This window comes from Suricata suricatta, chromosome 14 (assembly GCF_006229205.1).
Source record: "Suricata suricatta isolate VVHF042 chromosome 14, meerkat_22Aug2017_6uvM2_HiC, whole genome shotgun sequence".
Lineage (NCBI taxonomy): Eukaryota > Metazoa > Chordata > Mammalia > Carnivora > Herpestidae > Suricata > Suricata suricatta.
Window position 1 is genome coordinate 81133913 of NC_043713.1, and position 27382 is coordinate 81161294.

At 48.8% G+C, this 27382-nt stretch overlaps 1 protein-coding gene across 3 annotated transcripts in view; it reads right to left on the bottom strand.

Annotated features, from left to right (window-relative positions):
• The window catches only part of CUX2 (cut like homeobox 2), a 273824-nt gene that overhangs the window by 115056 nt on the left and 131386 nt on the right, over window positions 1–27382 (bottom strand). Inside the window, exons 1-2 of one of the 3 annotated variants that reach the window (XM_029922229.1) lie at window positions 24143–24179; window positions 17915–18104 (exon numbers count right to left, since the gene is read on the bottom strand). The exons of the other annotated variants lie outside the window; for them this stretch is intronic. Coding sequence (XP_029778089.1) covers window positions 17915–18022 — 108 coding nt within the window. The 5' untranslated portion in view covers window positions 18023–18104; window positions 24143–24179. Of the gene's footprint in view, window positions 1–17914; window positions 18105–24142; window positions 24180–27382 lie in introns of those variants that run through there. 3 annotated transcript variants of the gene reach the window in all.

The following is a 27382-nucleotide window of genomic DNA, read 5'->3' on the forward strand; positions in this document are numbered from 1 at the left end:
GATGTGGAGCAACTGGAATGCCCAAATACTGCTGGTGGGAATGCATGGTCCAGCCACTTTGGAAGACAATTTGCAATTTCTTAAAGAGTTAAACATAAATTTGTCTTAAGACCCAGTAATTCTACTCCTCTACCCAAGAGAATTAAAAATATATGTTCATACAAGGACTAGTACATGCAAATACATAGCAGCACTATTCACAATAGCGCAAAAAGTGGAAATGATGATGAATGGTAAACAAAATGTGGTCTCTCCATATAGCAGAATATTTAGCAATAAAAAAGAATAAAATACTCATGCCTGCTATAACATGGATGAACACTGGAAATGATATTAAGTGAAAGAAGCAGACCCAAAAGACCACATACTGTATGATTCTATTTATATGAAGTGGCCAGAAAAGGCAAAACTATAGACCCAAAAAGTTGATTCATGGTATCCTGGGGCTAAAGTGGAATCAGAAAGTAACCATAAGGGCACAAAAGACCTTTTGGGGGACAATGGAAACGTTTTAAAATTGGATTGTGGTAGACCAATGGAATAGAATAGAGAACCCAGAATTGGACCCACAAATGTATGGCCAATTAATCTTTGACAAAGCAGGAAAGAGTATCCAATGGAAAAAAGCCAGCCTCTTTAACAGATGGTGCTGGGAGAACTGGACAGCAACATGCAGAAGAATGAAACTAGTCTACCTTCTTACACCATACACAAAAATAAACTCAAAATGGATGAAGGACCTGAATGTGAGACAGGAAACCATCAAAACCCTGGAGGAGAAAGCAGGAAACAGCTTCCTTAGCCTCAGCCGCAGCAATTTCTTACTTGACACATCTCCAAAGGCAAGGGAATCAAAAGCAAAAATTAACTCTTGGTACCTCATCAAGATAAAAAGCTTCTGCACTGCTAAGGAAACAATCAACAAAACGAATAAGCAACTGACAGAATGGGAAAAGATAGTTGCAAATGACATATTGGATAAAGGGCTAGTATCCAAAATCTGTAAGGAACTCACCAAACTCCACACCCAAAAAACAAGTAATCCAGTGAAGAAATGGGCAGAAGACATGAAGAGACACTTCTTCAAAAAGGACATCCAGATGGCCAAGAGACACATGAAATGATGCTCAACATCCCTCATCATCAGGGAAATACAAATCAAAACCACACTAAGATATCACCTCACGCTGGTCAGAGGCTAAATGAACAAATCAGGAGACTACAGATGCTGGTGAAATGTGTAGAAACGAGCGCCCTCCTACACTCTTGGTGGGAATGTACACTGGTGCAGCTGCTCTGGAAAACAGTGTGGAGGTTCCTCAAAAAACTATCAAGAGAACTCTCTTATGCCCCAGCAATAGCACTGCTAGGAATTTACCCAAGGGATTACAGGAGTGCTGATGCACAGGGGCACATGTACCCCAATGTTCAGAGCAGCACTTTCAACAGTAGCCAAATCATGGAAAGAGCCTAAATGTCCATCAGCTGACGAATGGATCAAGAAGATGTGGTTTATCTATACAATGGAATACTACATGGCAATGAGAAAGAATGAAATCTGGCCATTTCTAGCGATGTAGATGGAACTCGAAGGTATTGTGCTAAGTGAAATAAGTCAGGCAGAGAAAGACAGATACCATATGTTTTCACTCATATGTGGAACAGGAGAAACTTAACAGAGAACCATAGGGGAGGGGAAGGTGAAAAATAGTTACAGAGAGGGAGGGAGGCAAACCATGAGGGACTCTTAAATACTGAGAACTGAGGGTTGATGGGGGTGGGGGAGAGGGGAAAGTGGGTGAAGGGCATGGAGAAGGGCACTTGTGAGGATGAGCACTGGGTGTTCTATGGAAACCAACTTGACAATAAACTATAATTTAAAAAAAAAAGAAAAAAAATTGGATTGTGGTGATGCTTGCACAACTCCATAAATACTAAAACCCAATGAAATGTAAATGTACAACAGGTGAATTTTATTTTATATAAACTATACCTCAATAAAGCTGTCTCTAAAAACTCAAAAGACATCAAGAAGTAGGCAAAGCTACCATTTATAATCACAAAGCTCATGGGAGCTTTCTTTTTGGAGCCCTCTTCATCTTAGTACTGGACCATCATGGCACTGACAGACATTTATGGATGAGTCACCGGGTGTCAGGCTCCATGGTCAGCAATTCACCTGAAGTGGTTACTAGGATCCCCATAACACAGACAGCAAAACTGAGAGCTGACAGAAGGTACTATATTGGCCCAAGGACAGGATGTAGCACAACCGGGCGGGGTTCCACTCGTGTCTGTCTTGCCTCTTAAAGTCCACAGGACGCAGCACCCAGTTTTCCCAGCACTGCCTGTGGAAGCTCAGAAGAACAAATTCAATTCTGTGCCCTTGAAATCTTGAGCAGGTGGCTGGGTTCCCTCCTTTGTGTCACCTGATACCTTGCCGGCTGGGACCCATGGGGTCAGTTTCAGATGATTTCTATTCCAAAGCAATGTTTTGTGCATTTCCTTTTCTCTCCCCCCTAAGGGTTTATAAACTCTGTCTTTTCTGTATCAGGTTGAAACTTAGAATACAGGTTGTCAGCCAACATGCCAGGCATTTTTCTAAAAATAACCCAAATTGGTTAAGCCATTTTTAAGCGATAGAACAGTCAGGAGAGGGGGGAAAAAGTTGTTGGGCAGGAGGAGGAGGGAGGAATTTTAAAGGTGATTTCAGAGGCTTTTTTTTGAACAGCTTCAAACTAAATACAAAAAAGGCCCTGTCTGAACAAGAGGAACGTGGACCAGTGGCTGCAGGTGCTGGCCACGGGATGGTATGTGGTTTTGTCTGTGTCCCGGGCTTCAGTCCAGCTGCTCAAGGTGAGCATTTCGACACCTCTGTGTATGGGTCTCCAGAACATACCATGTGAAAGGGTGGGGAGGAAAGTGGGTGGCGGGGAGAGAGCAGAGAAGAGGACTTTCTTCGGGAGTTGGCAGGACATGGGAAAGGGGATCCCAAAGGGCAAACACAACCAAGGCTGGGGCTTGCTGCTCTCTCTCAGGCAAGACCACCCAGGTGCTGAGGGTCTTGCCCTATTAAGTCAGACTCTCATTTGAATGCTCATTCATTCAAATGTGCTGACCAGAACTCAGACAGTATCAAGGAATGAAGTGGGGGGAGGGGCTGGGCATGGCAAATGGGAGACAAGTGTCTGTGAAAATGGGCAATGATAGTCAGCTCTGGCTGGTGCCACAGGGGATTGTGGGCCCAGGAGGGTGAGACAGCCTGCTTCTACAGAAGAACCCGAATCTAGATTTTTAATTTGAAAATCTCCAGATTTTTAATTGTTGGCAACAAATTCAGAAAAAAATTGTAACAATGCAGTCTGTGCCAAACAAAACAGATTTACTGGGGAATTTGGACCTTGGCCTGCCAGTTTGCAAACTCTGGTCTAGCCTGTTAATTACATGGGCTGGAGAGAATAATAACAATGATGACTTACATTTCCAGCGTCTTTATGATGTTCATGGCCCTGTGCTAAAACAGCCCTGTGAGACTGGCGCTGTTACTTCCCTTTTAGAGAGGAGCACATGGGGGCACAGAAAGGTTAAGTCATTTGCCCAAAGTCACACAACTGAGGTGTCAGGGCTGGCTTCGATCCAGGAGTCTGGCTCTAGAGCTTTGCTTTAACCACAAAGTGACTGCAAGCTATGTGACCATTGGTGTGACATGTCTAAGCTGTCCTGAGATCAGAGACCCCCTGGAGATGAAGGGGTCTTTAATATTGTCCAGATTCATCAACCCCATCTTTTATAAGCCCAAAGAAGTTGGGGAGGAGCCCGAGGCTGAGAGCAGCATCCAGAATGTAGGTTTATTTCACTGTCTACTCTGTCCTGTGACTGCCCCAGGCCCAGCGGACCCTAGCAGGTCTTTAGGAGGATCTATGCAGCTTTTCAGATGAATGTCCTCAGTTTGTGCCGCCTGCTCGTGGGAATCAGCTTCCTTCTCATCCCAACATTCTCGGGGGGTGGGGGGCATGGGCTAAGCCACAGGGTAGGGCTGACCACTGACTCTGCCCTCCAGTCGGCATGCGGTTCCCAGGCCCAGCCGGCTGGCTCACCATCCCCACACCTCCAGCTCCTTCCTCGCAGGATTCCAAACAAGGAGCCAAGGAGCAGGTTCACAGCAAAACGCTCATTACCATTTCCACCCCTCCTTTTTCTAGCAGATGTGCGGCCATTACAATGGCAGGGAGAAAATAGAAAGAAATTTCAGAATTTGTTCTCCAAAGATATTCAAATTAGTTAATCAAGGGGCTTATTATTGCTTCTCCTCTCCCCCCACCCAGCTATCCATGAGGATAATTGATCAGCTGCTAATAACTGATTATACTTCACAAGTGTTTTCTTATACCCATTACCAGTGTGTTTAAAGACATTTTGTAAAGTTCTAATTATTTCAAATTGTTCCACTGTAGAAAACACCTTTGGAAGAGTCAGTTGATGGCCATGCCAGGGATCCTATGCCGGGTCAAAGCATGATCGGAGGACATGAGGAACAGCCTGGGTAATCCCATTCCCGCCCCCTCCCCCCCACCCCCCAGACATCTGTTCCTTAACCACCATCCCTTAAAGACAGGCCAGGTCCCAAACTCCTTAGCACACACTTCATTCATTCATTCATTCATTCACCCACCCATTGATTCACTCACTCATTCTTGTCTTCACTCAGTCCTTCATTTATTCATCTAACACAGTGGTTTTGGACTTTTGTTGTCTCAGGACTTGTACCAGTGCTAGGAGGTCATGGGGGGCCCCAAAGGAAGGGGAGAGTTCTGGCCTTGAGAGTGAATCAAGAGTGGGGGTACCCAGGTAGAGAACAGGGGGAAGCACATTCCAGGCAGAAGGAGCAGCAAGTCCAAAGGTCCAGAGGTGAGGAAAGGCACGCAGAGTTCAGCAGGTGAGAAGAGAGATGAAGGCGGCAGGCGTGCCCGAGCCTCCTACCGACACAGTGCTGAGAACGACGATAAAGAACAGCAGATAGCTACAAACGTGCACCGTGGATGGGGCACCCTCTTAGCTCCCTCCATACATCCCGCCCTGCAGCCTTGCCTGCAGCCCTACTAGTTAAACACGCCCCTGCCCTGCTGCACGGCCAGGGAAACTAGAGCTCTGGCAAGTCGCCACTTGCCCAGCATCCGCCCAAGGCTGGCGACATTCAAACCTGCACAGGCTGGCTTCGGCGGCTGCCGGTCTGGCTTCTAGAGTGCTGCTATGGGGCAGGAGAAACAGGGCCCTTGAGTCCTAGAAGCGTGGCTCCTCGTGAACCTGTGACCCTGGGACTCTCTCTCATGGCGCCGCAGGGGCAAGGAGTGAAGGCAGTGAGCTGTCTGGCTAGGGGAGGCGGCAGGGTGAGCATGAGGACCAGTAGCGGTGTGTGGGGAGAGACCCTGGAGGCACACACCAGGCTGAAAGCCAAGCACGAGGCTGTGGGGGCAGAGCAAGTGCAAGGCTGAAGGCTCTCAAGCAGACGGGGAGTTAGGTCAGGCTCATGAGGACATGCACATGGACACACACAGCCTGCCTGCCCCTCTTTTGCCTGGACTCCTCCGGGCTGCAGGGCTGGGATCCACCACCTTCAGAGGTGCTTCTTTGTGAAGATATGAAGGGTGAGATGACTGGCTAACAATGCTAGGCAATTCTCTGGATGCTTAAAAAAAAAGAAAGAACTAACCTAGTGGCCAAAAAACATCAGAGGTAGAAAGATGTCAAAGGAATAGAAGGCTTGAGTGGACACCCTGGTTTGAGCAGCTCCAGAGGGTCGGGGCAGGCAGAAGAGTGTCTACTGTGAATGCGGGGAGAGCCCTCCCTTTGGAAGGTCAGTGACAGAAGTGGGAGTGTGTAAATGAGCAAGAAATTGAAAGGATGATCCTTCAGGTAACAGACTCCAACTTGGTTTTGTTGGGCAGAGTGGGAATCTGTCCCCATTCCCTGCAAGTCCTGAGTGATAATGCTGAATTAGAAAGAACAAGTGAAATAAGACTGCAAAGGAAAGGCCACAGAGCAGGAGGAGGAATGTGCACTTTACTAATAAAAGACTGTGTCCAGAATGAAAAACTCCTAAAACTTCATTAAGAAAAACAGAGATGACTTTAGAAAAATGGGCAAGACACTTGAACCAGCACTTCCCCAAAAAGAGGAGATTCTAACAGTAATGAGCAGATGAGAAGAAACTCGGACTCATTAGTCATGAGAGAAATGCAAGTTTAAACCACAACAACATACCTGTACATACGCACCCGAATGGCTAAAATGGAGGGCAGATAAAACCAAGGATACCAAGGATGCGGGGCAACTGGAACCGGCCTACACGGTGAGGGTGTCACCTGGAAAAACTACTTGGCAGTGTTTTTACTGAGGCTAAACATGCCGCCCTGTGGCCCCACACTTCCACCCCTGGGAACACACCTCAGAGAAATACGTTCAGCAAAATAAAGCCTTGCTATTCAAAGTCTGGTCATGGGCCAGCAGCATGGCTTTCGTGAGAACTTGTGATAAATGCAACAACTCAGGACCCACTCCAGACCCACTGCATTGGGGTCTATATCTCTACAAGATCACTAGTTGATTCATGAGTACATTAAAGTTTGAGAAGTGCTGGTCTGGAGCATTCATAGAAGCACTATTCATAATAGCCCCAAACTGGAAACGATCCAAATGTCTATTAACAATAGAATGTATAAGTAAATTTGAAATAGATGTTTGCCCAGTGGAATACTACAGCCACGAGCATCAATGAACTACAAAGACAAACAGTATTGATAAAGCTTACAAATGTAAAGCCAAAGAAGCCAGACGCAGAAGATCACACACGGTATGATCCCATGTACATAAGGTATGAAAACAGGCACAATGAATTTGTGTAGTTAGAAGCCAAGAGAGTGGTTATATCTGGGGAGCAGTGGCAGGAAAGGGTACAAGGGACACTTCTGGGTAGCTGAGTATATTCTGTTTCTTGATCTCAGTGCTGGTTCATGGGTGTGTTGAGTCGTGGCAATCTGTCCGGCTGTATGTTTAGGATCTGGGCACTTCTCTGAATGACTGCTCTGCGGGGTGAGGGAGGAAGCAGGGGAGAGCCAAAGGGCCAGAGGACCAGCTCTTCTCTTGCTGTCCAAAATATTCTGGAATCTGCCCACTCTTGCCATCTCCGCCGCCACCACGTCCTAATCACTGCTTGCCTAGACTGGTGCAGTGGCCAGTCAGGGACTTCCTGTTGCCTCTCCCTCCCAACAATCAGTTCTACCACAGCATCCAAGGGTGCTTTCACAAATAAGAATAAGATCCCCTCACTCCCGGGCTGAAAATTCTGCCATGATTGCCCACTCATTCTGATGCTGATGTCCCAGATTCTGTCCAGGGGCAGTGAGCACAGTGTGGTCAGGCCCTGCCTGCCACCTCTCTGTCCTCATGCCTCCTGCTCTCTATGATCCAGCCATTGATTTGCACCAGCCAAACATTTGACTACCTCAGTGCCTTTGTACTTGCTGTTCCCCGTGCATAGACCTCTCTTCCCCTAGATTTTCCTACAACTGCTCCTTCAGGCCTCCCCTGACTGTCAGGACTAAATGAGACTCTGTTCTTCTTCTCTCTTGGCCCCTGGTGGCTTCCTTCACGGTGCTCCTGATATGCCTCTGTTTGCTTCTTGCCATTTCCCCTACTCAATGTTGATGGCAGGGACCATGTCTGTCTGCTTCAGTGTGGTGTCCTGGCTATAATGACACCTGGCACACGCAATGCCTGCCTCCTTGGGCAGAAGGCAAAGAGCTGGCCCTCCCTCCCACTGCCTCAACCCCCATGCTCCCTAATCCTCTTTCTTCTTCGCCATTTCTCACCTGCTCTTTATTTCGGATGTTGTGGATACTTTGAGTTAGTAACCTATTTACTGAGACAGAACATCCCTTCAAAAAGGTGTATGCAGCAGGTGCTCAATAAATACTCGCTGAAGGAACAAGGCAAGAGGCGGGCTCAAGTGCTAAAAGACATTTACAAAGCATTCTCAAGTACATCCTGTCATGCAGTTGTCATTGATTCTAATGGCTGTGCCACAGTTTGGTTGGCCCACTGTTAAGGTTTTGAAAGTATGTCCTTGAGGGGCATAAGAAAATGAGACAGGAAGGCCAAGTTTAAAAATACAGTGACTCAGTGAAAATATGTGATGGATGACTTTTAGGTTGTGGGGTGACTGGCAGCTGTGCCCGCCCAGGGCTCTGTGGGACCTGGGACCCGTAACCAGTGTGAGCAAGGGCCAGGGAAGAGGGGGGAAATCTCAGTAAGGTACTGGGGGTCACCTGGGGCCTCCTGAAAAAGACTAGAAATGGTTTTCAGGGGCCTCAGCTCCCCAGAGGGCTCAGCCCTGGAAGGGATAATCTATCTTAGAGGGTAGGACAATAACTTCTATAAATAATTTGTTCTCTTTCTCTCATTAGGAAGTTTCACTAGCAAGTGTGACATCGGGGTGCCTGGGTGGCTCAGTTGGTTGGGCGTCCAACTTCAGCTCAGGTCATGATCTCATGGTTTGTGGGTCCGAGCCCCGCGTCAGGCTCTGTGCTGACAGCTAAGAGCCTGGAGCCTGCTTCGGATTCTGTCTCCCTCTCTCTCTGTCCCTCCCCCATTCATGCTCTGTTTCTCTGTCTCAATAAAAATAACATAAAACATTTAAAAAAAAGAGTGTGACATGGGTAAGACCTTTTAATATGTCGTTTGAGAAATCCTGCCCCAACTTTGAGGGTGAGGAGGGTATAGAGACCCCTAGAAACCTTCCATCAAAAATATAGAGAGGAACATTTCTTTCCTGAGATCTCTCTGCAAACTTGGCACTGTGCAAGGTTTCCCCACAGGTCAGTTTACATATTGGTCGCTTACTGTGTGCAAAGCCCTGTGGTAAAGGCTTAATATACATGATGTCATTCACTACTACTAACTCCATTTCACAGATGTATAAACTGAGGCTTAAAAAGGCTCACGTTAGTACCAGAAGAGGGCAGAATCAGAGGCTGAACCCAGACCTGAGTATGCCTGGCTCCACACTGCCAAGGCCTGTCCTGCCCACCTGCCTCATCGGATTCTGTGCAAATGGGTTGTGATTCCCTAATGGCAGGCCACTGTCAAGATCACTAGGACTAATCGGAAGGGAGGCTCTCATGGGCAAGGGGTAGGATGAATTGAGCATAAAGAAGGAAAGTAATTGCAGTGGACTGAATCTATCAAAGAGGTTTAAATCTAAGAGTTCATACTATAAAATAAAAACCTTTACTGGTCACTCTGGAGGATGCTGGGGAACCAACTCATTGCTTTGAAATCTGGTAAATAAAAGGAAAGAATCAAGCTTGCATCTTGCCTTCACTAAAGTGCGCACACTGCACCTCGGGGTGACCAAACAGCGGAGGAGAAGTCTCTCTCATTAGATACATTCCAGCTAAGTAACAGTAAGGAATAATAGAATTAGACCATCGCCATCTGGCAGCCCCTGGGAAGCCCTGAGTTACCCCGTCGAATCCTGACAACACTCACTCATTCCACCAAACACATACTGAAAGCCTACTTTGGTGCCAGACACTGTTCCAGGCATTTTCCACGTTAGCTAATGTCATCCTCACAACTCTGTGAGGCGTTATTATTCTCCCTGTTTCACACACAAGGGGGCTAAAGTGAGAGAGGTCAGCTAACTGGACCAAGAACGCACAGCACTGAGCACCAGTACTGGGATTTGAAACCTCGGCAGCCTGACTCAGCACCTCAGCGTTCAGTTACATCCCTCCATTCTGCTCTGAACGGACACGAAGATCAACGGCACTGTGGTCAGAATCTGGAGCACCAGGGCAGCGTGTGGCCAAAGCCCTCGGCCAGGCCTGTGGTGGCAGCCAGCAGGAAGGCGTCCAGGACGCAGGGCCCACAAATACCTGCTAGGTGGGTGTGACGCTCTCCATTTTATGGTCGCAGCCAATGAAGGCTCAGTGAGGGGTGCAACGTGCACGAGGTCTTGGCACTCTTATGGCCATGGCCCGCCTCCAGGATGTACGCTTGTGACTGGGCCCGGTGGACAGGAGCAGGCCAAGCCACAGGCACTCGAAGAGGGGGCTACAGGAGGCATATCCAGCTAAAGGCCAATGTGGACAGACGCTGCACAGGAGACTTGTTGGCTGATGCTCGATGACCCACCCAGCTGGTCTTGCATAGAGCCAACTCTGTGCACCAGTGACCTGGACGATGGCCTCCTCTAAGGGTTGTGGTGGGGGGAGTCAAGGCACCCCAATCCCTACCCAGATCTCTCTCCTCAAGAGCAATGGGAGTCACTGAAATGCGTTTAAGTGTGCAGATGGAGAGAGGAAAAAGGCAGGGAACGGGGTGAAGAAGGGCAAGGTTGGGATGAACTGCAATTTTGCACAGAATGGCCAGGGAAAGCCTCACGGAAAAGGGGGCTTTTTCGCAAAGACTTAAAACAATGTGGACAACCCAACCAAATGGCTATTTGCGGGGAAGAGCCTTTCACTGAGAGGGAAGAGAGACTGAGAAACAGGAGAGAAAGAGATACAGGGAGAGTGCGAGAGGGCATATTACAGTGGGAGGGAGAGGGACAGACCTGGAGGGAGGAAGGGCGGGAGGGGAGAGAGAAATAACTACCTAACTGCCCCTTCGTGGCAGCCACGTGGGCAGCAGCTGGCCACGCTCCTGCCCTGTCCCTCCTCTCTGGGCTGAACTGGTGATCAGGCCTCATTACAGGAGCTGAGAGAGTCAGGAGCCGGGCCTCTGAAGAGGGATCCACTACCAAGACGTCCATGTGAATGGGCTCAGGGGCTTCACTGTGTGTGTGTGTGCGCGCGCGCGCGCGCGCGCGCGCATGCACGCGTGCATGTGAGGTCCAGGGCTGGTACTTCCAGAGGGCTCTGCGCCCCTCACTGCTATGAACAGTGCACCCTTTCAGTCGCCCGGCTGTGACAAACACCCACTAATACCCGTGGACAGCACAGACCAGCGTATCGGTGTATGTGCACCCGGACCTACATCTCACCTACACCTGTCATCACCCCACACTATCACCACTTTACAGATGAGAAAACTGAGGCACAGAGAGTTGCTATTGCTTGTCTAAGGTCAGCAGCCAGTAAGTAACAGAACCAGTATTTCCTCCTAAGTCTGATTCTAAGAATCCAGTTTCTTCCGTTACACTAGTTTCTTTAAATAGTGAAATTTTTACTCTGCTAAATTAATCTTTGCATATGACCAAACTGCAACAGCACAGAAAGGTTTAACATTCAACAGTGTTCTGTCTGTTCTGTCAGAGGTGCTGACCATCATTCTGTGTCCTTTCAAAGGTATCCCATTCATACTCAAGCACACAGGCAAGAATAACCTTTCTCTTCTTGTGTTTTACTCAGATACAGCACGCTATGTCCCATGTTCTGCAACTTGCCATTTTCACTGAATTTTTCTTGCCTGCTCCTTTCATCGGTACGTAAAGAGCATCTGGCTTCTTTTTTCAGCCCAGCGTGCTCTGCGTGGAGGTGCCTTATTTTATGTGCTGGCCCCTCACTCATGGACACTTAGGTTACTTCTGGGCTCTGCTATTACTACCATGTCACACGGCACCCATGTATTAAGACATTCATCTTGGTGCTCTGTGTGGGTTATGTCAGAGGGTAAATTCCTAGAGAAGGGCCAGGTCATGGGGCAGGCACATTTGTAAGTGTGAGAGAGGCTGCCAGCCTGCCCTCCGAGGGCACAGGAGGGACTGCCTCTCCCCACAGCTATGCCGAGACTACTGGGCACACTTTTATCAGAGGGTCAGGGCAGCAGGGGTATGAACGGGAAAGAGGGGCATGCACAACGGGAGTGTGTCCAGAAGAGGCTGCATGGGTGACAGGGAAGATGCTGAATGTGCCATGGACTTGCTCGGTGATTTCAGAGGAGTTACTTGACACCTTTTTCCTTGACCTGGGATTCTTCTTGAGCCAAATGAGCTTGTTGGTCACAAATGTCTACAGTGGCTGCTGGGCATTTCTGAATGCCTTTGGCGAATGATCATCACCATCAAACAGCCTGTGTCAGGCACACTGTCCGGGCTGACATGTATTACCTCACTTCATCCTCACGGTCATCCTAAGAGGGAGGTCTTACTATCAATCCTATTTGCAGACTGGGAAAGTGAGGCCCAGAGTGGTTCAATTGCTTGCCCAAGGTCACACAGAGATAAAAATGTGATGGTGCTGGGCTTTGAATCGAGGTCTACCTGACTTCAGGGTTCAAGCTCTTAGCCACTGTGTTATCCTGGTCAGAGGCTATCTGGCTCACAGTCAGGTGACCAGTGAGCTCTCCCTGCCTCCTGAGACTTCATTATTGCTCCTCCCTATTGCTGGACCTCTCAACCCTGAGATTTCTTTGCATGAAAGCTTCCTGGTGACCTCAAATTTGTTCCTCTAACTGAAGGGATTGGAGCCTGGGCACACCTCTGTGCCCGTAAGGATAAACTGGAAGCTCTTCCCAGCACTCCTGGAAGCCCACACATCAGGTTTGCCCATGGACGTCACTGAAATTTCTATAGTTCTGGTTTCTTCTTTTTCCCCTGGAAAGATGGCCTGCCATCCTTGGCTATCCAAGAGCCCAGTGGAGTCCCTCTGGAGGTACATGCATCATTCATTCATTCAGCAGCTTTTTATTGAGTATTCTCTACTAAGACTGAGCACCCAGACTCCAGAAACCAACCTGAACTTGACTTTCAGCCTCACCACTTCTTAGCTCTGTAACCTGGGCAAGCCACTCCGTGCCTGTGAGCCTCGGTTTCTGCATCTATTAACAGGTATAGTTATTACCAACCTCCTAAGGTAATCGGGCAGCTTGAAGGAGGAAGGTGCATCTGGAAGGAAGTGCTTGGCACAGGATCTGGGCAGCTGGTGGTAAACAAAGGGCAGATGAGATTCTGGTTATTACCGAACAGGGTTGACCTCTGCCCTGCCCTCAGGGAGCGTAGACTGTCCTCCGCTATTAACTTTCTAAAATTCGCTGGTGGTTGCCAGTTCCGAGTCGAGCTGGTTTCTGGGAACTGGGAGGCCTTGGCGCTGGCACCTGAGCCTTTCCCCCACCCCATCAAGTAATGAATCGTTAGACTCGGCCACCCCATGACGGTCTCAGGTTTACAGCTGTTCCACCATCAAGGACGCTGGGGCTAATGGCTCTGAGATGAGAGAGCAACTGGAGAGCGCCAAGATGATGGATGCACGTGCCCAGCGCCAGGATGCTGGCCGCTGCGCTGCATGTAAAAGGGGATGCCTAATTTGTTCATGCCCACAACTACCTGGAGCCTGCTCTTCAGGTATGATTGAGTGCGGAAGGGGTCCCAAGTGCGGTCTCTGTTTGGAGGAATTAATTATTTCAAGTGGCGCCAACCTTTGAGCTCAGTTGCTTAGATAACCTTCCCTCCCTCCCTGCTCATTGACGGGGATGCATCCCTGGTTAGGTCCTGCCTGATGGGGGATGAAAACACGGAGAACTGAAAACACAGGCATTCTGGAGGGCTTTGGAGATGGCTTTTTAAGTACCTCACCTTGCCCTGAAACGTTTTTTTGCATCAAGCCTTCAAACTGCACACTTTTAAACAGATGTAACACCCCCCCCACACACACTCAACTCCCCTCCCCCTGAGACTATGTGCACCCCATCAGAGAAAATCCAATGAGCCGGCAGGCCACTGCACCCCTGCTGAATTACAAGGATTTCTCCTGCCAACCAAATATTTCATCCAGCTGTAGATATCATGAGGAAACGGCAAACAAAGAGAGAGATTTAATAACTGGAAATAAGACTAAGGATACAGATAGTTTAATTTTTTTTTGTATTGCATCTAATTGCAATCAACAGTAGACATCTGACACAGTGACAGCCTCAGCAAAATTGCTGCTGAGAGAACAGAATCTTTGTCTAAAAATAATCAGACATTCTGTGCACCACTGTTTGTTATAACGGTAATCGATGCTGGAGGCTTTGAATTCCATCAATTTATAGATCTGCGCCAGCCTGCCTGGCGATGGGGCGCGGTGCACTGGGGCCCTCGCCGGCGCGGGCAGTGCTGGGCCCGGTGTGTGATTAAGATAAGCCCCGATTCCTTTCATACATTCCTTATCAGGGTCTAATTCTCCAGCAGGTAGAGATGTTCACAACAGTTAAAGATTAGTGCAGCTTCTCAGACGCCAAATTTGAGGGTATTGATCAATAAATCAAATCAGGCCAATCAATGGCCCAATCAGGAGAGTCTAGCCAGTGCATTATTACCGGCGCCTCCAAGCCAAGGCTTTTCATGGGTTTCATCAAAACAGCCTCACCTTGGCTTCCCGCCAGCTGCTGGCTTGCCTAATAGACTCCACAGCCGAGAGGGGCTCCTGCCCAGCGGAAGAGCAATAAATTTCTCATCAAACAGCCGATGGAGAAACAAGATGAACATCTGTTTTGCTGCAATGAAACTCCTGTGTTCTTCAGAATGCGCAAACCGCCTCTGACAGACCACCCCAAAGGCGGCTTCCCTGGCACGCGGCGGCCCCATGGAATATTCTGCCGGTTATTTCAATCAGGTAATTTAAGGAGACTTTTGCAGTCTTCTCTCTGCAGCTACCGGAGCTCTGCAAGGGCTGTTCCGGCACAGTCGATAATAAATGCCATCCTGGGACCCTGCAGTATGAAGGCAATTTTATGATGCCCATTATGTGGCAATGTAACTTCATTAAAAGCTGTTTATTCCCCCTAAGCATTTTAAGCACTTTGCCTCACCCATAACGGAGGAGCTGGGAGGTTACTTTTACAGAAAGGGTTCTGGGCTGTATTTCTTCCCTCAATAACACGGAGGAGCCTCGCCCACTGGCCTTCTCACTTCAAGGAGACGAGGTGGGCCCAGTGCCCCGGAAGGCTGGGTGAGGACTCAGTTTTCCCCAGAACCCAGGCATGTAAGGGCAGAGAGGTCCAGGAGTGGAAAGGCCCAGGAGGCCTCAATACCATCAGACCTTTGTTCTGGATCCCAGGAGACAGAGATGAAGAAAGTTCTGGAATATGCCAGCCAAAAGGCAGCATTTTTCAAACTGGGGGTTCCTCGGACCATTGCTTTTGCTCTTCCTCATTGACACTGATCCAAAGGAATTAACACTTGGCCTGTGGTGAAGGCCCAGAATCTCGTCTGCAGAGATAGCTGGCAGCTGCAAGATCAGCTCGTGGCCCGAATCTGAACGCCACGTGTCAAGGCTTCTTTGGCAGAGGTCTGCAGACTCCGGGGACGAGAGAATCAACTCTCAAGGGTCTGCAAAACGTGTTTGTATCTCTTTGAAAAGATCTGTTCTTGTGATGAGCTGGAGGAGAGATGTACTGGAAGACGGCATTTTGGCCGCTGTGAATGCAGAGGAGGGGAAAGGAGGGGAGCGCATATGTCTGCAGTGGCAAGCAGCCTGCGAGTACCAGATCGAGATCGAGGGCATGGTGGTGCCCTCCTGTGCCTCAGTTTCCCCACCTGCCAAGTGGGGCTGATGATACCCATCTCTGGGGGCTGCTGTGGTACAGAAAAAGTCCTGCTCAACGAGTGATCACAAGAGTCCCTTAGGATCCCTCTCATTTGGATGAGCCCCGAAGGGAGGAGGAACACTGACTCAAGAGGGTCATGAGACAGCTGGGCCAGTGGGTGGCAGGCAGTGGGGCTGGAATTCTTGTGTGGGATGCGGTGGGTCTGGAAGGTGGAGCACATGGTGGAGGGGAGCAGCTGGGGAGGCACGTCTAATGTGGTGGGATTCAGAACCGGGATAAAAACCACGGGACTCCTGAAGACCAATCACATGATATGTGAAGCTACAAGAAACAGAGCAGTAACAACAACAACAACAATAGTAACAGTGGCAACAGCCAATATCAGCCCAAATTCTGTGCCAGTCACTTCAAACTCATTTATTCTAGTCGTATCATTATTATTATCCCCATTTTGCAGATTAGGAAACTGAGACACAAAGAGATAGACTCTTCGTGTCCCAAGTCACAATGCTAGTAAGCAGAATTCATCGTTAACATTTCTCAGGTATTTATTTTATCTTATTTTATTTGAGAGAGTGAGAGTAGGGGAGGGGTGAAGAAAGAGGGAGAGAGAGACAGAATCCCTAGCAGGCTCCATACTATCAGCAGAGAGCCTGATGCTGGGCTCAAATCCAAGAACAGTGAGATCATGACCTGAGCTGAAATCAAGTGTTGGATGTTTAACTGACTGAGCCACCCAGGTGCCCTCTTGGGTACTTATTTAATGCCAGAAACTGTTCTCTGATCTGTGTACTTTATATGTATTCTCTTGATTTATTTTTGTAACACTGCTCCGGCGGGGGGTGGCTGGGAGGGCTTACTGTTATTACTACCATTTTACAGATGAAGAAACTAAGGCTCAGAGAAAGAAAATGATTTAAGGTCGGTAGGGGTGGAGCTAGAACTAGAACACATTGCACCGTCCTTGAAGCCTTTGGGGGCTATTTCCTGGCCTCCCAGGGGCCTTGCCAGGAGGGTAGGAGATGAGGGGAGTTCACAGGTCCTCACAAGGCTCCCAGGTTCCACTATTACTAGGTCGCCAGAGAAACTTCCTGCACAGGCTTTGCCCAGCCTCCCTCTCGGTCTCCCCTGGCCCTGTGGTGGCCACCGATTGCCCTGTGTCCTTCTCTGCCTCAGAGGATGAGCACTTCCCTGAGCCTGGTAAATAAATGCCCACCATTTTCCAGTAAGATCCAAGATGCTACTTCTTTAGGAATGCAGAGCCCCTGCACCTCTCAATCAGAGCCCTCACCACGGGCATAAATAATTCAACTTTGTTACAAGGAACCATATCTGTCTCACCCATTGTATCTGACTCTGTTTACTTCTATATACCCAGCTACGTAGTAGGGACTTAAGAAATATTTGTTGACTGATCAAAGCGGGGACCCTCTCTGTGTCCCCCAAGGCAACATGGGCCACATGTGGCAGAACCATGGGGTTCTCCAGTTTCCGGCGGCCTTCTCCCTTCCCAGATGTGTACTCTTTAAATTCAGATCCAGTTCTAAGCATGTCCCTGTTTTAAATGCGGGGACAAGGGTGGGTAGCTAAATCTGTGGTTTGGTAGAAAAGAGAAAGAGAGAGCAAGAAAGGGAGAGGAAGAAAAAAAAGGAAGGAAAGAGGAATGGAAGGGGGAAGGAAGGAGGGAAGGAAGGAAAGGTTACAGACAGGGGATGGGGTCATGTGTCCACCCTGGAGCCATGGAAGGTGTGAAACAAAGGTGACCCAGTCAGAGGGCTGGACTTGTTAAATCAAGAAGAGCAAATTATACCCCTCACAGACCATGGGGCTGTCCGCCAAATACACAGATCTGTGAAGGGGCATCTCATACAGAGAGGCCACAGTATATTAGATTTATCATACACTCCAGCCAAGATGTGCTGCTGAGATTTCGGGGCAAGATTTATTACACTGGCTGGTTTTTAAAATGAAAGTGAAAAGAGGATATTCCAGCAAAACCGTGGGCTGTTAATGGGGTGAGAATCACATAAAATGGATCATCTTCGAATCTCCTTGTATGCACAGACAGACCTTTGCAAAAAACCCTGAAGTTTTCAGAAAAGAGATGCTCAATCCAATGTTTTCACACTGACCCACTGGTTGACTTTAAGTGAACTATTCTCATTCCTTGGATGTGTGTTTCTTATTTGCAAACAACAGCAATAATACAAAATAGTAGCTCTTATTTATTAGTTGATTACTATTCAATGGACGCTTCACATGAGTCAATTTTTTGAATCGTGGCAACAACCTTTTGAGATCGTGTTGCTTTTAAACCCATGATACAGATGAGGAAACTGAGGTTCAGAGAGGTGTCGTCAGTCAGTGACAAAGCCAGAATACTAACCCAGACCTGGAGCCAGCTGCAGTTGGAGACCTTCGCTGACCTCCTGCTCTGAAAACTTGGCTCTGCCCGTTCAGGTGGAAGCTGTGGGCTACACTCAGGCCTTATCATTCCTGTTCTCAAAACAGACGTGCTAACATGGAAGGCCCAGGCGCCTTCCAGTCCTGGCGGTGTCTGCCCTTTGCAGAGACAGCTGCAGAAAAATAAAATGCGTGATTTTGTTTTGGTTTCTCCTGATGTTTGCTTTTGGGTTTTCAGGATCTCGGCAGCTTCAGCTCGTGCCAAGCAAAAGTGGGCACCAAAAACATTTCGGAGGCAGAAACCACAGGAATGATGACGTGCCAGAGGGGATACAAATGTAAGGGTGGGAAAGTCTCCCAGGTCGGGTGTCACATCTGGCTAAAGGGGTCCAGGATGGAGAGAACCAGAAACTCTAGAACAATGCTTCTCAAAGGCGGGGAGGGGGTAATTTTGGTTTCTAGGGCACATCTGGCAAGGGGTAGAGATACTTCTGAATTGTCACCCTGGGGAACGCCACTGCTGGCATCTAGCAGGTAGAGGCCAGCGGGGTGGCTGACCATCTCACAATGCAAAGACAAGGAATTATATGGTCCAAAACGTCAGTCGTGTGTCAGGTTGAGAAACCCAGATCTACAAAGAGCTGGGGGGCAATTTACCCTGGAAAACAGAAGACTCAGAAAAGGGGGCATCTTTACATATCTGAAAAATAGGAGAGGAGCTCAGACCTGTGTGGGCAGGTTTCAGGTCACCTGACAGTGATGAGTTCCCGGTCCTTAAAGGACTTCCAGCAAAAATGGTTAACTGCTGGGCGGTGTGGAAGAACCAACCCTAGAACAGGCAGCTGGATGAAATGACCTTTCTTTTTCCATACAAACCTGACACCGGATAAAGTTCCCAGAACAGCAATGAAGTTTGAGGTTCCTTCTGGAACCTTCCATGGATTATCTCATTTAACCCTTACTGAGGGGAAAAGAGGTAAATCACCTATCTGAGCTCACAAAGCTGGGATGAGGGAGAGTTACAAGTTCAAAACCTTGTCTGGCGGATTTTAAACCTCATTAGGAAGATACTCCTCAAATGTGACCATTCTTTCTCTCTGCAAGCACAGCCCCAACCCCAGGGCCAAGCACCCACCCGACGTGTCACTGCCTTGATTTAGCATCAGTCAGAAGATCTGGACCCAACATTTGAGACCTAAGTTCAACAGTTCAGCCCTCTCCCATGTACAGGACACAAAAACAAGTTCCCTAAATGGCCCAGCCCCCTGCTTATTTTTTTAAACAAAAACACTGCAACCGGCAGTGAAAAGACATTGTCCCAAGCGCACACTTTAATTGATGTCCCCGACCATTCAGGAACACAGATGAAAGAAAACTCGCTTTATTAATAGGCCCTCATGCTAATTAGCACAATTTATTGTCAGGGAGGCTGCCCCTGCCTTCTGCAAACGTTACAAGTGTGGACAAAAAAACTTTTGTCACAAACTCAACACAGCATTGCCGTGTGACCAAGACTACCAAGCTGGCCACAATGATGGGGAAAAGCACAGGGCTTAAAGGGGCTGCTCCAAGGCATTGGATGTCACCCTATACATTTATGACATAACTTGACCCTTTCCCACTGATAAGAATGACCCAAATTTAAATGTCAGTATGAAAACACCCATTTCTTGCCACTTTGAGGAACTCCCTAATGACTGGAAAGCTTTGTGGAAAAGTGGGAAAAGGTGTGGGGGAGGGGGTGGAGAGCTGGGGAAAAAAACTTTAAATGTTTAATATTCAATAAATGTGTCAATTTTACATACAGAGGCAAATGGGTCTTTATTGAGGAATTGGTAAATTTCCTCCGAGAAAAGTAAGTGCATTTTAGCCTTCAAGGAGTCCCAGCTGAATAGAAATGGAATGTGATTTGTGATAAAACTCAGCTGCTCTATAAAAGACGTTAAATAAATGTTGCTGTTTCACCAGGGATATACAAAATTGATTGCATTATAGACTGATTCTAAGACGCTGCATCCCTGTACGGCCCCCTCATCAGCTTCCGTGTGTGTGGGAAGCTGCTTTCAGAGACAATTTAGACTACGTTGCAACTCCTATTCCTCATGCTGCGGCAGAATTTTCTAGAAATGCAACATTTCCCCTGCATGCTTTGTTTTAGGTCGAACCATAGGAAACTGCTGATATTTGACCATTTTTTATTTCCAAAAAAAATGACAATTTCTTCTGTACCTATTTAATATTTCTGGTGGACTGGCCCTGTCATCTTGGGTAAGGCCCTTGATACTTACTGAGGGAAATTTGGTCACTGTCTAAGGGTGGAGGCGTCATGGCTCCTTTTTTCTGTTCACCAGAGGGCACTATGGGCCTGGGTGAGAATCTTGCTTTTTGGTTCAGCTGGGTGAGCTTGGTTGGGAGCATCTCCTGTCCTTGCTGAACCTCAATTTGCCCCATCTGAAAAATGGGTTCAATTCCACCTTTTGCTCAGGGTTATTTGGAAAATCAAATGAGGTAACAGATGTGACCCTAGCTGATAAACAAATGTCCAGTGACCTGCTAATTACTATAAGGTATTTGTTGTTATCCAACATGCCTCTGCTCCATGTGTGAGGCAGATATGACACAAAGAGTCTTGCACTCAAGAACTGATAAGGTCAGTGTCAACATTATGGCTTCTTCAGGCTAAGATATCAGGTTTCAGGGATGGATGGGTAGATTCAGACTGGTCAGGAAGGCTTTCCAGGAGAGGGGGAGGTGCCTGGACTCAAACACTCTCAGACATATCCATGCTTCCCACGCCCACTGACACCAGAGGGTCTAGTCACCTCCAATTCCCGGCCGGATACCTGCATCGCCTCCTCGTGAGGTGCCCCAGCTTCACGTAAGCCACCCTTCCACCATCCCCTTCCTGCCTTGGCAGCCAGAGAGAGTATTTCAAGATACAAACTGGATGCTGACACTTTCCTGCTTAAAACCTGCCCAGGCTTCCCATTCGATTTCAGATAAAATCCAAACCTCCCAGGTCGGCCTGCAAGCCCTATGGGGTGAGGACCCTACGCCCTCCTAAAGCACAGCTCCCCCCCAGCCCTCTTTACTTTGCTCCTACCATTCTGCCCCTTATTCTGTGCCTGCAAACTGCCAAGCCGACCATACAGCCAAGGCATCCACAATTCCTACTACCTGACACCTTCTCCTTTCACTCTTTTGCCCACTTTGGTGGTTCCCAAAGTCTGGTCCTTAGACCACCAGCAGCGGTGTCACCTGGGAACTTAATAGAAATGTAAATTCTTAGACCAGTTCCAGACCTGATAAATCAGAAACTCTGGAGGTGATGCCCAGCACTCTTTTTAACCAGTCCTCCTCTGGGTGATTCTGATGCACGCTCAAGTCTGAGAACCACTGGCCTAGCTCAGTCCTACCCCGTGTCAAGGTTCAGCTTAGGCATTACTCCTTAAGACCAGCACCCCACAATAAGGTCAGGTTCTCACTGTCATGGGTCCCCACTCCCTGCTCATTTCTAGGAGGCGCTACTGCAATTATGACATAATAATCAATTGTTTCCTGTCTGTGTCCGCCTCCACGAGGGCAGGGACCAATGAACCCCGGCACCTAGCTGTGGCTGGCGGAGAGCAGTGCTCAGCAGCTACATGTTGGAGCAGATAAATGAATGCATGGAGGAACACATGAAGGAGTCCCAGAAGAACGACAGCTGTCCATAAAGAAAACAACCCTGGGAATCCTTTTCGCCATTCACCAATCCATAGAACACCCCATCCCCATGTGACATCTGATTTCCTAAATATCACTCTAGTCAAGTCAGGAGCCAATCAGAGCGGCATCTGGAAATGACAGTCAAATTAGAAAGAAGGAAAATTTTAAAAAGGCAAACCGGCAGAGAGGAGATTCCCATCCAGTGGATGAACAGCACAGGGGCTAAGCCATCACCCCCCTTCCCCCCAGGAAGAACAGCAAACCTCTCTCTCCTTCCCCGCCAGTGACTAGCTGTGCAGAACACTTCCAAATAAAAACCCAGAGACTGACAAAATTGCAAGCAGGAGATCTGCCTGTCGGTTTGGAAGGTCCCTGTCCCGCAGTCGTCCGAATCTACAGGCTGAGAGACAGTGTCTGTACTAAGCCCTGAGTTTACTGGAAGCTTCTTGATGCTCCATGGCAGTTTGTTCTGCTTTCTTGGAGCTAAAGCTAGAAGGAAAATCACTTCCTTTCCTATAACTCAGAGCCATTATATTCTCTTAACGTGGACATCTGGCTCACTGCTGCTCTCCTTACTTATGTTTTCCAAATGCTATCAGTTCTGGGAAGATCAATTGTTACTGAAAAGTCGAGAAACGCTCACCAGTTATTTGCATTGATTTGGTTGACAAGACACAGATTCCTCATGGACCATGGGTGTCCGTGGAGGGGTCAGGGAGGAGGAAAATGCAAGAACCCGGGGTAGCTCAGGCTTTGGAGCCTCCACCAACTGCAGGGACCAGAGGAGGAAGAGTGCTTTGCTCAGGATGACGATCCTGAACCACCCTCCCAGAGCCCCCCAAACAAAGCCATTTCCATAAAGACAAATGGGTAGCCAGCATTGGCCAGCGCTGCAAGCAGCCACGACGATATAATTGGCCTGTTACCGCATCATCTTTAATCAATAGGATCCGGAGTTTCCACAGCTTGTACAGCCCCAATCTCCCTGGCAGCCAAGAACCAGCGGGTTGTTAAAAGGCCCGATAGTTCTGCCTCGCTAATGGGTGGCTTGTTCCCTCAACCCTGCTGATTTTTTAAATAAACCTAAATTCCAATAATTGTTTAATGTTTATTTTTATTTAGTTCTGGTTCAGATGCTCTGCATCTCTCTGACAGAAATTGATATCTGGCTCATGGTGAGCTTTATTAAAACACACACACACAGGCACAAACACACATATACTCACGCATATGCCACACACCCACTGGGAAGTGGTTTACTTATTTGGATATTTATCTAGCTGAGGTGTAGACCCACGCATCTAGAGAAGATGGACCAAAGGACAGGCTTGCCAAGTGCTGCTTCCTCTCTGGCTCCTGCCCAGGGCAGGGGGGAGAAACCTGTTAAGCTTTCATCAGGGAGCCCTATTCTTCACTTGGGCGATACACTTAAAAGTTATGCCTGCCCTCTAATTGGGGCCTTGCTGGAAACAACTCTGACTTCTTTAGGGTCTCTGCGGCCACAGGATGGAATGACTTGCCAGAGAGGGCACGCTGCTCCTTCCTTGTATGTGTTCAACATAAACAGGACCCACAGCCCCCTGGCCACCCATGTACAACAGGGACACAGGTGGAGGCTTCCCTGCCCCCGCAACGGGAAACCAGGAGGCAAAAGGTCTTGAACTACTTGCACTGGGCTGGAGAGAGACCTCCCCACCTTCATACAAGCCCCGCTTGTCTTTCCATCTGGCGTGTCTCAGAAAAGCCTAGGCGAGTCTGAGTTGAGAGGCAAGGTTTACAGTGCTTTCTCAGTCCTTTTCTTGGTGCTTGTACTGCAGGCTTTATGCCGTGCCTTTCATCATCAGAGGCTCATGCATTCGCTCACAAAATCACTACAAACCGATGACCTGAAAATCAGGCTTGTCAAACTGGAGAGTTTCCTTCCCACACCCTGTATTCTGTCCATCAAACTGGGGGCTGTCTTGACTTTGCTATATTCTTTACCCCCAAGTCAAAGCAGCCATTGAGACCTGTGACGTCTGCTGTGGATGCTGGGGGTATCCCCAGGATCCGTGCCCTCCTCCTGACGCCCCCACCACCTGCTGCTTCAGACCCATGAGGCTTCACCAGGGCTATGCGAAACCTCTCGCTGGCCTCTTCCTGCTTCTCCCCTGCCTCCACTCTGATTCCCAGACCTCCAGCTTCTCCCCTGCCTCCACTCTGATTCCCAGACCTCCACCAGAGTTGCTGGTCCCAGACACAGGCCTGATCTCATGACTCCTTGATCCTTCCCGGGGCCTCCTCTTGCTTCAGATGCCCAAACCACTTCCATGGCATTTACACTCCTTTCCATTCTGGTTCCCCCTACCCAAGACTTTGCAGTACATCTGGACCATAGATCAAGGACCCTACACACTACAGAGGGACAATCTGCCACTATTTTCACCTTTCCAACAAACAAAACATTATAGTAAATCGTGCTAAAGTGCCTCTTTCCATTGGAGAAAGGGAAGATTTGAATTACCAAGGAGTTTCTGCAGTGGGTACAAAGCAGCGTTGAAAAGAACTCAGGTCTGGTCATCAGAAGGGCTGCGCTGGCTTCTGCTGCAGTCACTCACCAGCTGTGTGTCCTGGGCACGTCACCCCACCCCTGTGATCCTGGCGGTGGCTGTCAGGGGACAAATTAATAATCTTATCCCGGGAGGCTTCGGCCCTGAAGCTCAGGTTCGATCCTTCACCACTGTGGGGGGCTGTTATTGTTGGCACCCCAATTCTTGGAACTGATTACCTCAAATTCTAACCCCTACCAATACCTCCCTTCCACTGAGGCACTTAAGTGCCCCCGTCCATACCTGGAATTCGCTTCGGCCTGCAGCAAGCCTCCAAAGACAGCCTCTGTCTAGCAGGCCCTCTATTTTCCTTGGAGGACCCACGGGTCATTTTGTGCCCCTCATCCCTGAGCCCTCCAGACCTTGCTGTCCTGCCACCATCCTCAGCAGTGGCACCAGGTTTCTGCGCAGACCCATGTTCTAATAATTGTCCCAATACATACAGCGTGTGCTCAGGATCTATTATCAGCTAATGAGTAAATAATATTCTGTTCTAAATCCAAAAGCGTTATTAGATACCAGAGGGGGACTAATGGGTGTTTTAAGAACCCTTTAATCACATATTAACGTGCCGCGAAGCAGGCTGTGGAGTCCATATGCCAACCGGCCTGCGAATGAGGAGGCTTTTTTAAGCAAAGAACAAAGAAGAGGAAGAGAGCAAGGCCTGCCCCCCGGCTCTGGTCAAGCATCACGGTTCGTCCTGGGGCTGGAGGAACCTCCCAAGCTGCTTTGCTGTCTCCGAGTTAGATGGATGTTACCAAACCCGCCTCTCCTTTTTGAGGGTGTTATTGGGAAAGGGGTTGGGGTTAGTGTCCTCAGGCCACCATAACAAAGTACCATCAACGGGGGGGGGGGGGCCTTAAAACAAGAGAAATGTCTTCTCTCACAGTTCTGGAGGCCGCGAGTCGGAAAGTCGGCGGTCGGCAGGGCCGCCCTCCCTCTGAAGGCTCCCGGGGAGGAGGCTTCCTGGCTCCTTCCAGCCTCTGGGGGCTGTCAGCTGTCCTGGGCTGTGCTCGGCGGGTGGGTGCGCAGCTCCCATCTGGAGCTCCATGGCACAGGGCCTTCTCCCCACACGCCCTCTCCTTGCACACCCGTCACTGCATCCAGGGCCCACTCTGATGCGGTATGACCTCATCCTCATCATACCTGCAGAGACTCTTTTCAAATAAGGTCATAGTCTCAGGTTCTGCGTGGATGAGAACTTTTGGGGACACTATTCAACACAGCACAGGGGTGAGGGTCTGGGTGTGGTGGGGAAGAGGAGGCTCAGATATGGGCCTTAACTCTGAGTGACTGTAACACGAAGTTCCTGCCATTTTGCCTTCCCTGTCCCTGCCCGTCACACATTCCAGAAAAGTTCAAGCACCCGACCCAAATTCCTTCCATCGTGTCATATTAGCAACTTAGTTTCTTATTAGCCACTTCCCATCGAATCACATTAATATTTGTTTCCCTAATACAATGCAGGAGTCTTCTCAGATTCGCAACTTTCTCGTCACATTAGTGGAAACAGCTCCTAATACAATACAATCCAAATATGACACAGTCTGATGGAAAATTGCTAACACAATCCGACTCCCCTCTGCCTTGGTACAGGAATGTTGTCCTGCTGTTGAGCAATGTGGGGGCACACAGAGACAATCCAATCCCAGGCAGCAGAGCCACATGGGCCACCCTGGACAAAGAGGATGAGATTTGGGTATGGAAGGAGGTCTGCCTTAGAAGGAGCCAATGTAGGGTCTCTCCTGTTTCCAAACCTGCCCTCCTCCCATAAGGAACATTCTGGATCTTCTCCTAAACATCCAAGCAACCTTAGAATCTGCAGGAAAAAAGAGACAGGTAGAGAGAGGGATCCATTATACCTCCCACAACCTAGTTCTCTGCAGCACTAACTTTATTGGTGTGACAAGGCAAGGTCGGTATTGCCAAGGTTAATTCATCAAGGATGTGTGGACACAGCAGAGCTGGGGCGATGTGAGGAGCCAGCAACAGGCTGTTGTGCTGACAAGGCCGTCGGGGGTGGGGGTGATGACACTGGACTGGTGACAGGTCTCACGAAGTAGTTTAAGGAAAATCCCACTCGAGCCTGCTTGAGCTCTGGACTGGCTTGGGTTCAAATCCATCACTGCCATGTCCGAGCTGGATGATCTTGGATATATAATTTAATATCCCAGTGCCACAGTTTCCTACTCTGTAAAATGGAGAAACAGATAGGGCCTACCTATGAAGCTGTTATGAGTCAATGAGATATGAAAAGAAAATATTTAGAAGCTTGCATAGCACTTGGCATGTGATGAATCAGCCTTAAGACACAGTAATGGTGAGGAATGCAAATGCCAAAGTAAGTCAAGTTCACCCACATGTTCTGAGCGAGCTGAGTGAAAAAACAAAAGGCTGGGTCTCTCCTGCGGAGACGGGATGAAGGACCGGAGGCAGAGGTCATCCCATGAGGAGCCCTCCAGCTACACCAAGGAGTCTGGACTCCATCTTCAGGGACTCTGGGAGCCGTGAGGCAAACGGCCTCAAGTTGTAGTAGAGCTGAGGGAATGCAGGCCTGTGGGGATAGGGGATGTCACTTCTCTTGTCGCCAAACCACCTGTCATATTACTGGCTTCTGAAGCCCTGGCAGGGGGAGAGGCTGAGGGTGGGCAAGAGATGGAGACGGAGGCAGAAGAACAGCAAAGCAGCTGAGTGGGGGCTCTCAGTGACCGCGCTCGCCTTCGTGCTCTCTCTGCCAGCCTGGCCAAGAGACTGGCACAGCCCCTGGCCCACTGCAAACCATCCCAGGCAAGGTTGCCGGGTAATTCTCACTGCCTCCGAACGGCAGCCCATGTGGTAGCCAAGAACCTGCTGCCAAGGGGCAAGTGGCCAAGATTCCTTTCCAACAGAGACATCCCCTTGCCAATCAGAACCCAGCCTGTACACATCTAGTAAAATCGGACTGTTTGCCATCAGCCAAGTGGACGACATGGTCAGGACTTTTTGACCCTGACCACTCTTCACCCCCATCCCCAAAGCCTCCCTGCAAGGAGGAGGGTCCACATCCCAAGGACCCAAGCACTGTCCCCTCCATATTTAACCACCAGGTCCACCTGCTGAAATTACATCCTCAAGAGTTAAATGCACAGGTTCAAAGCCCGGTGCCTCGAACCGAG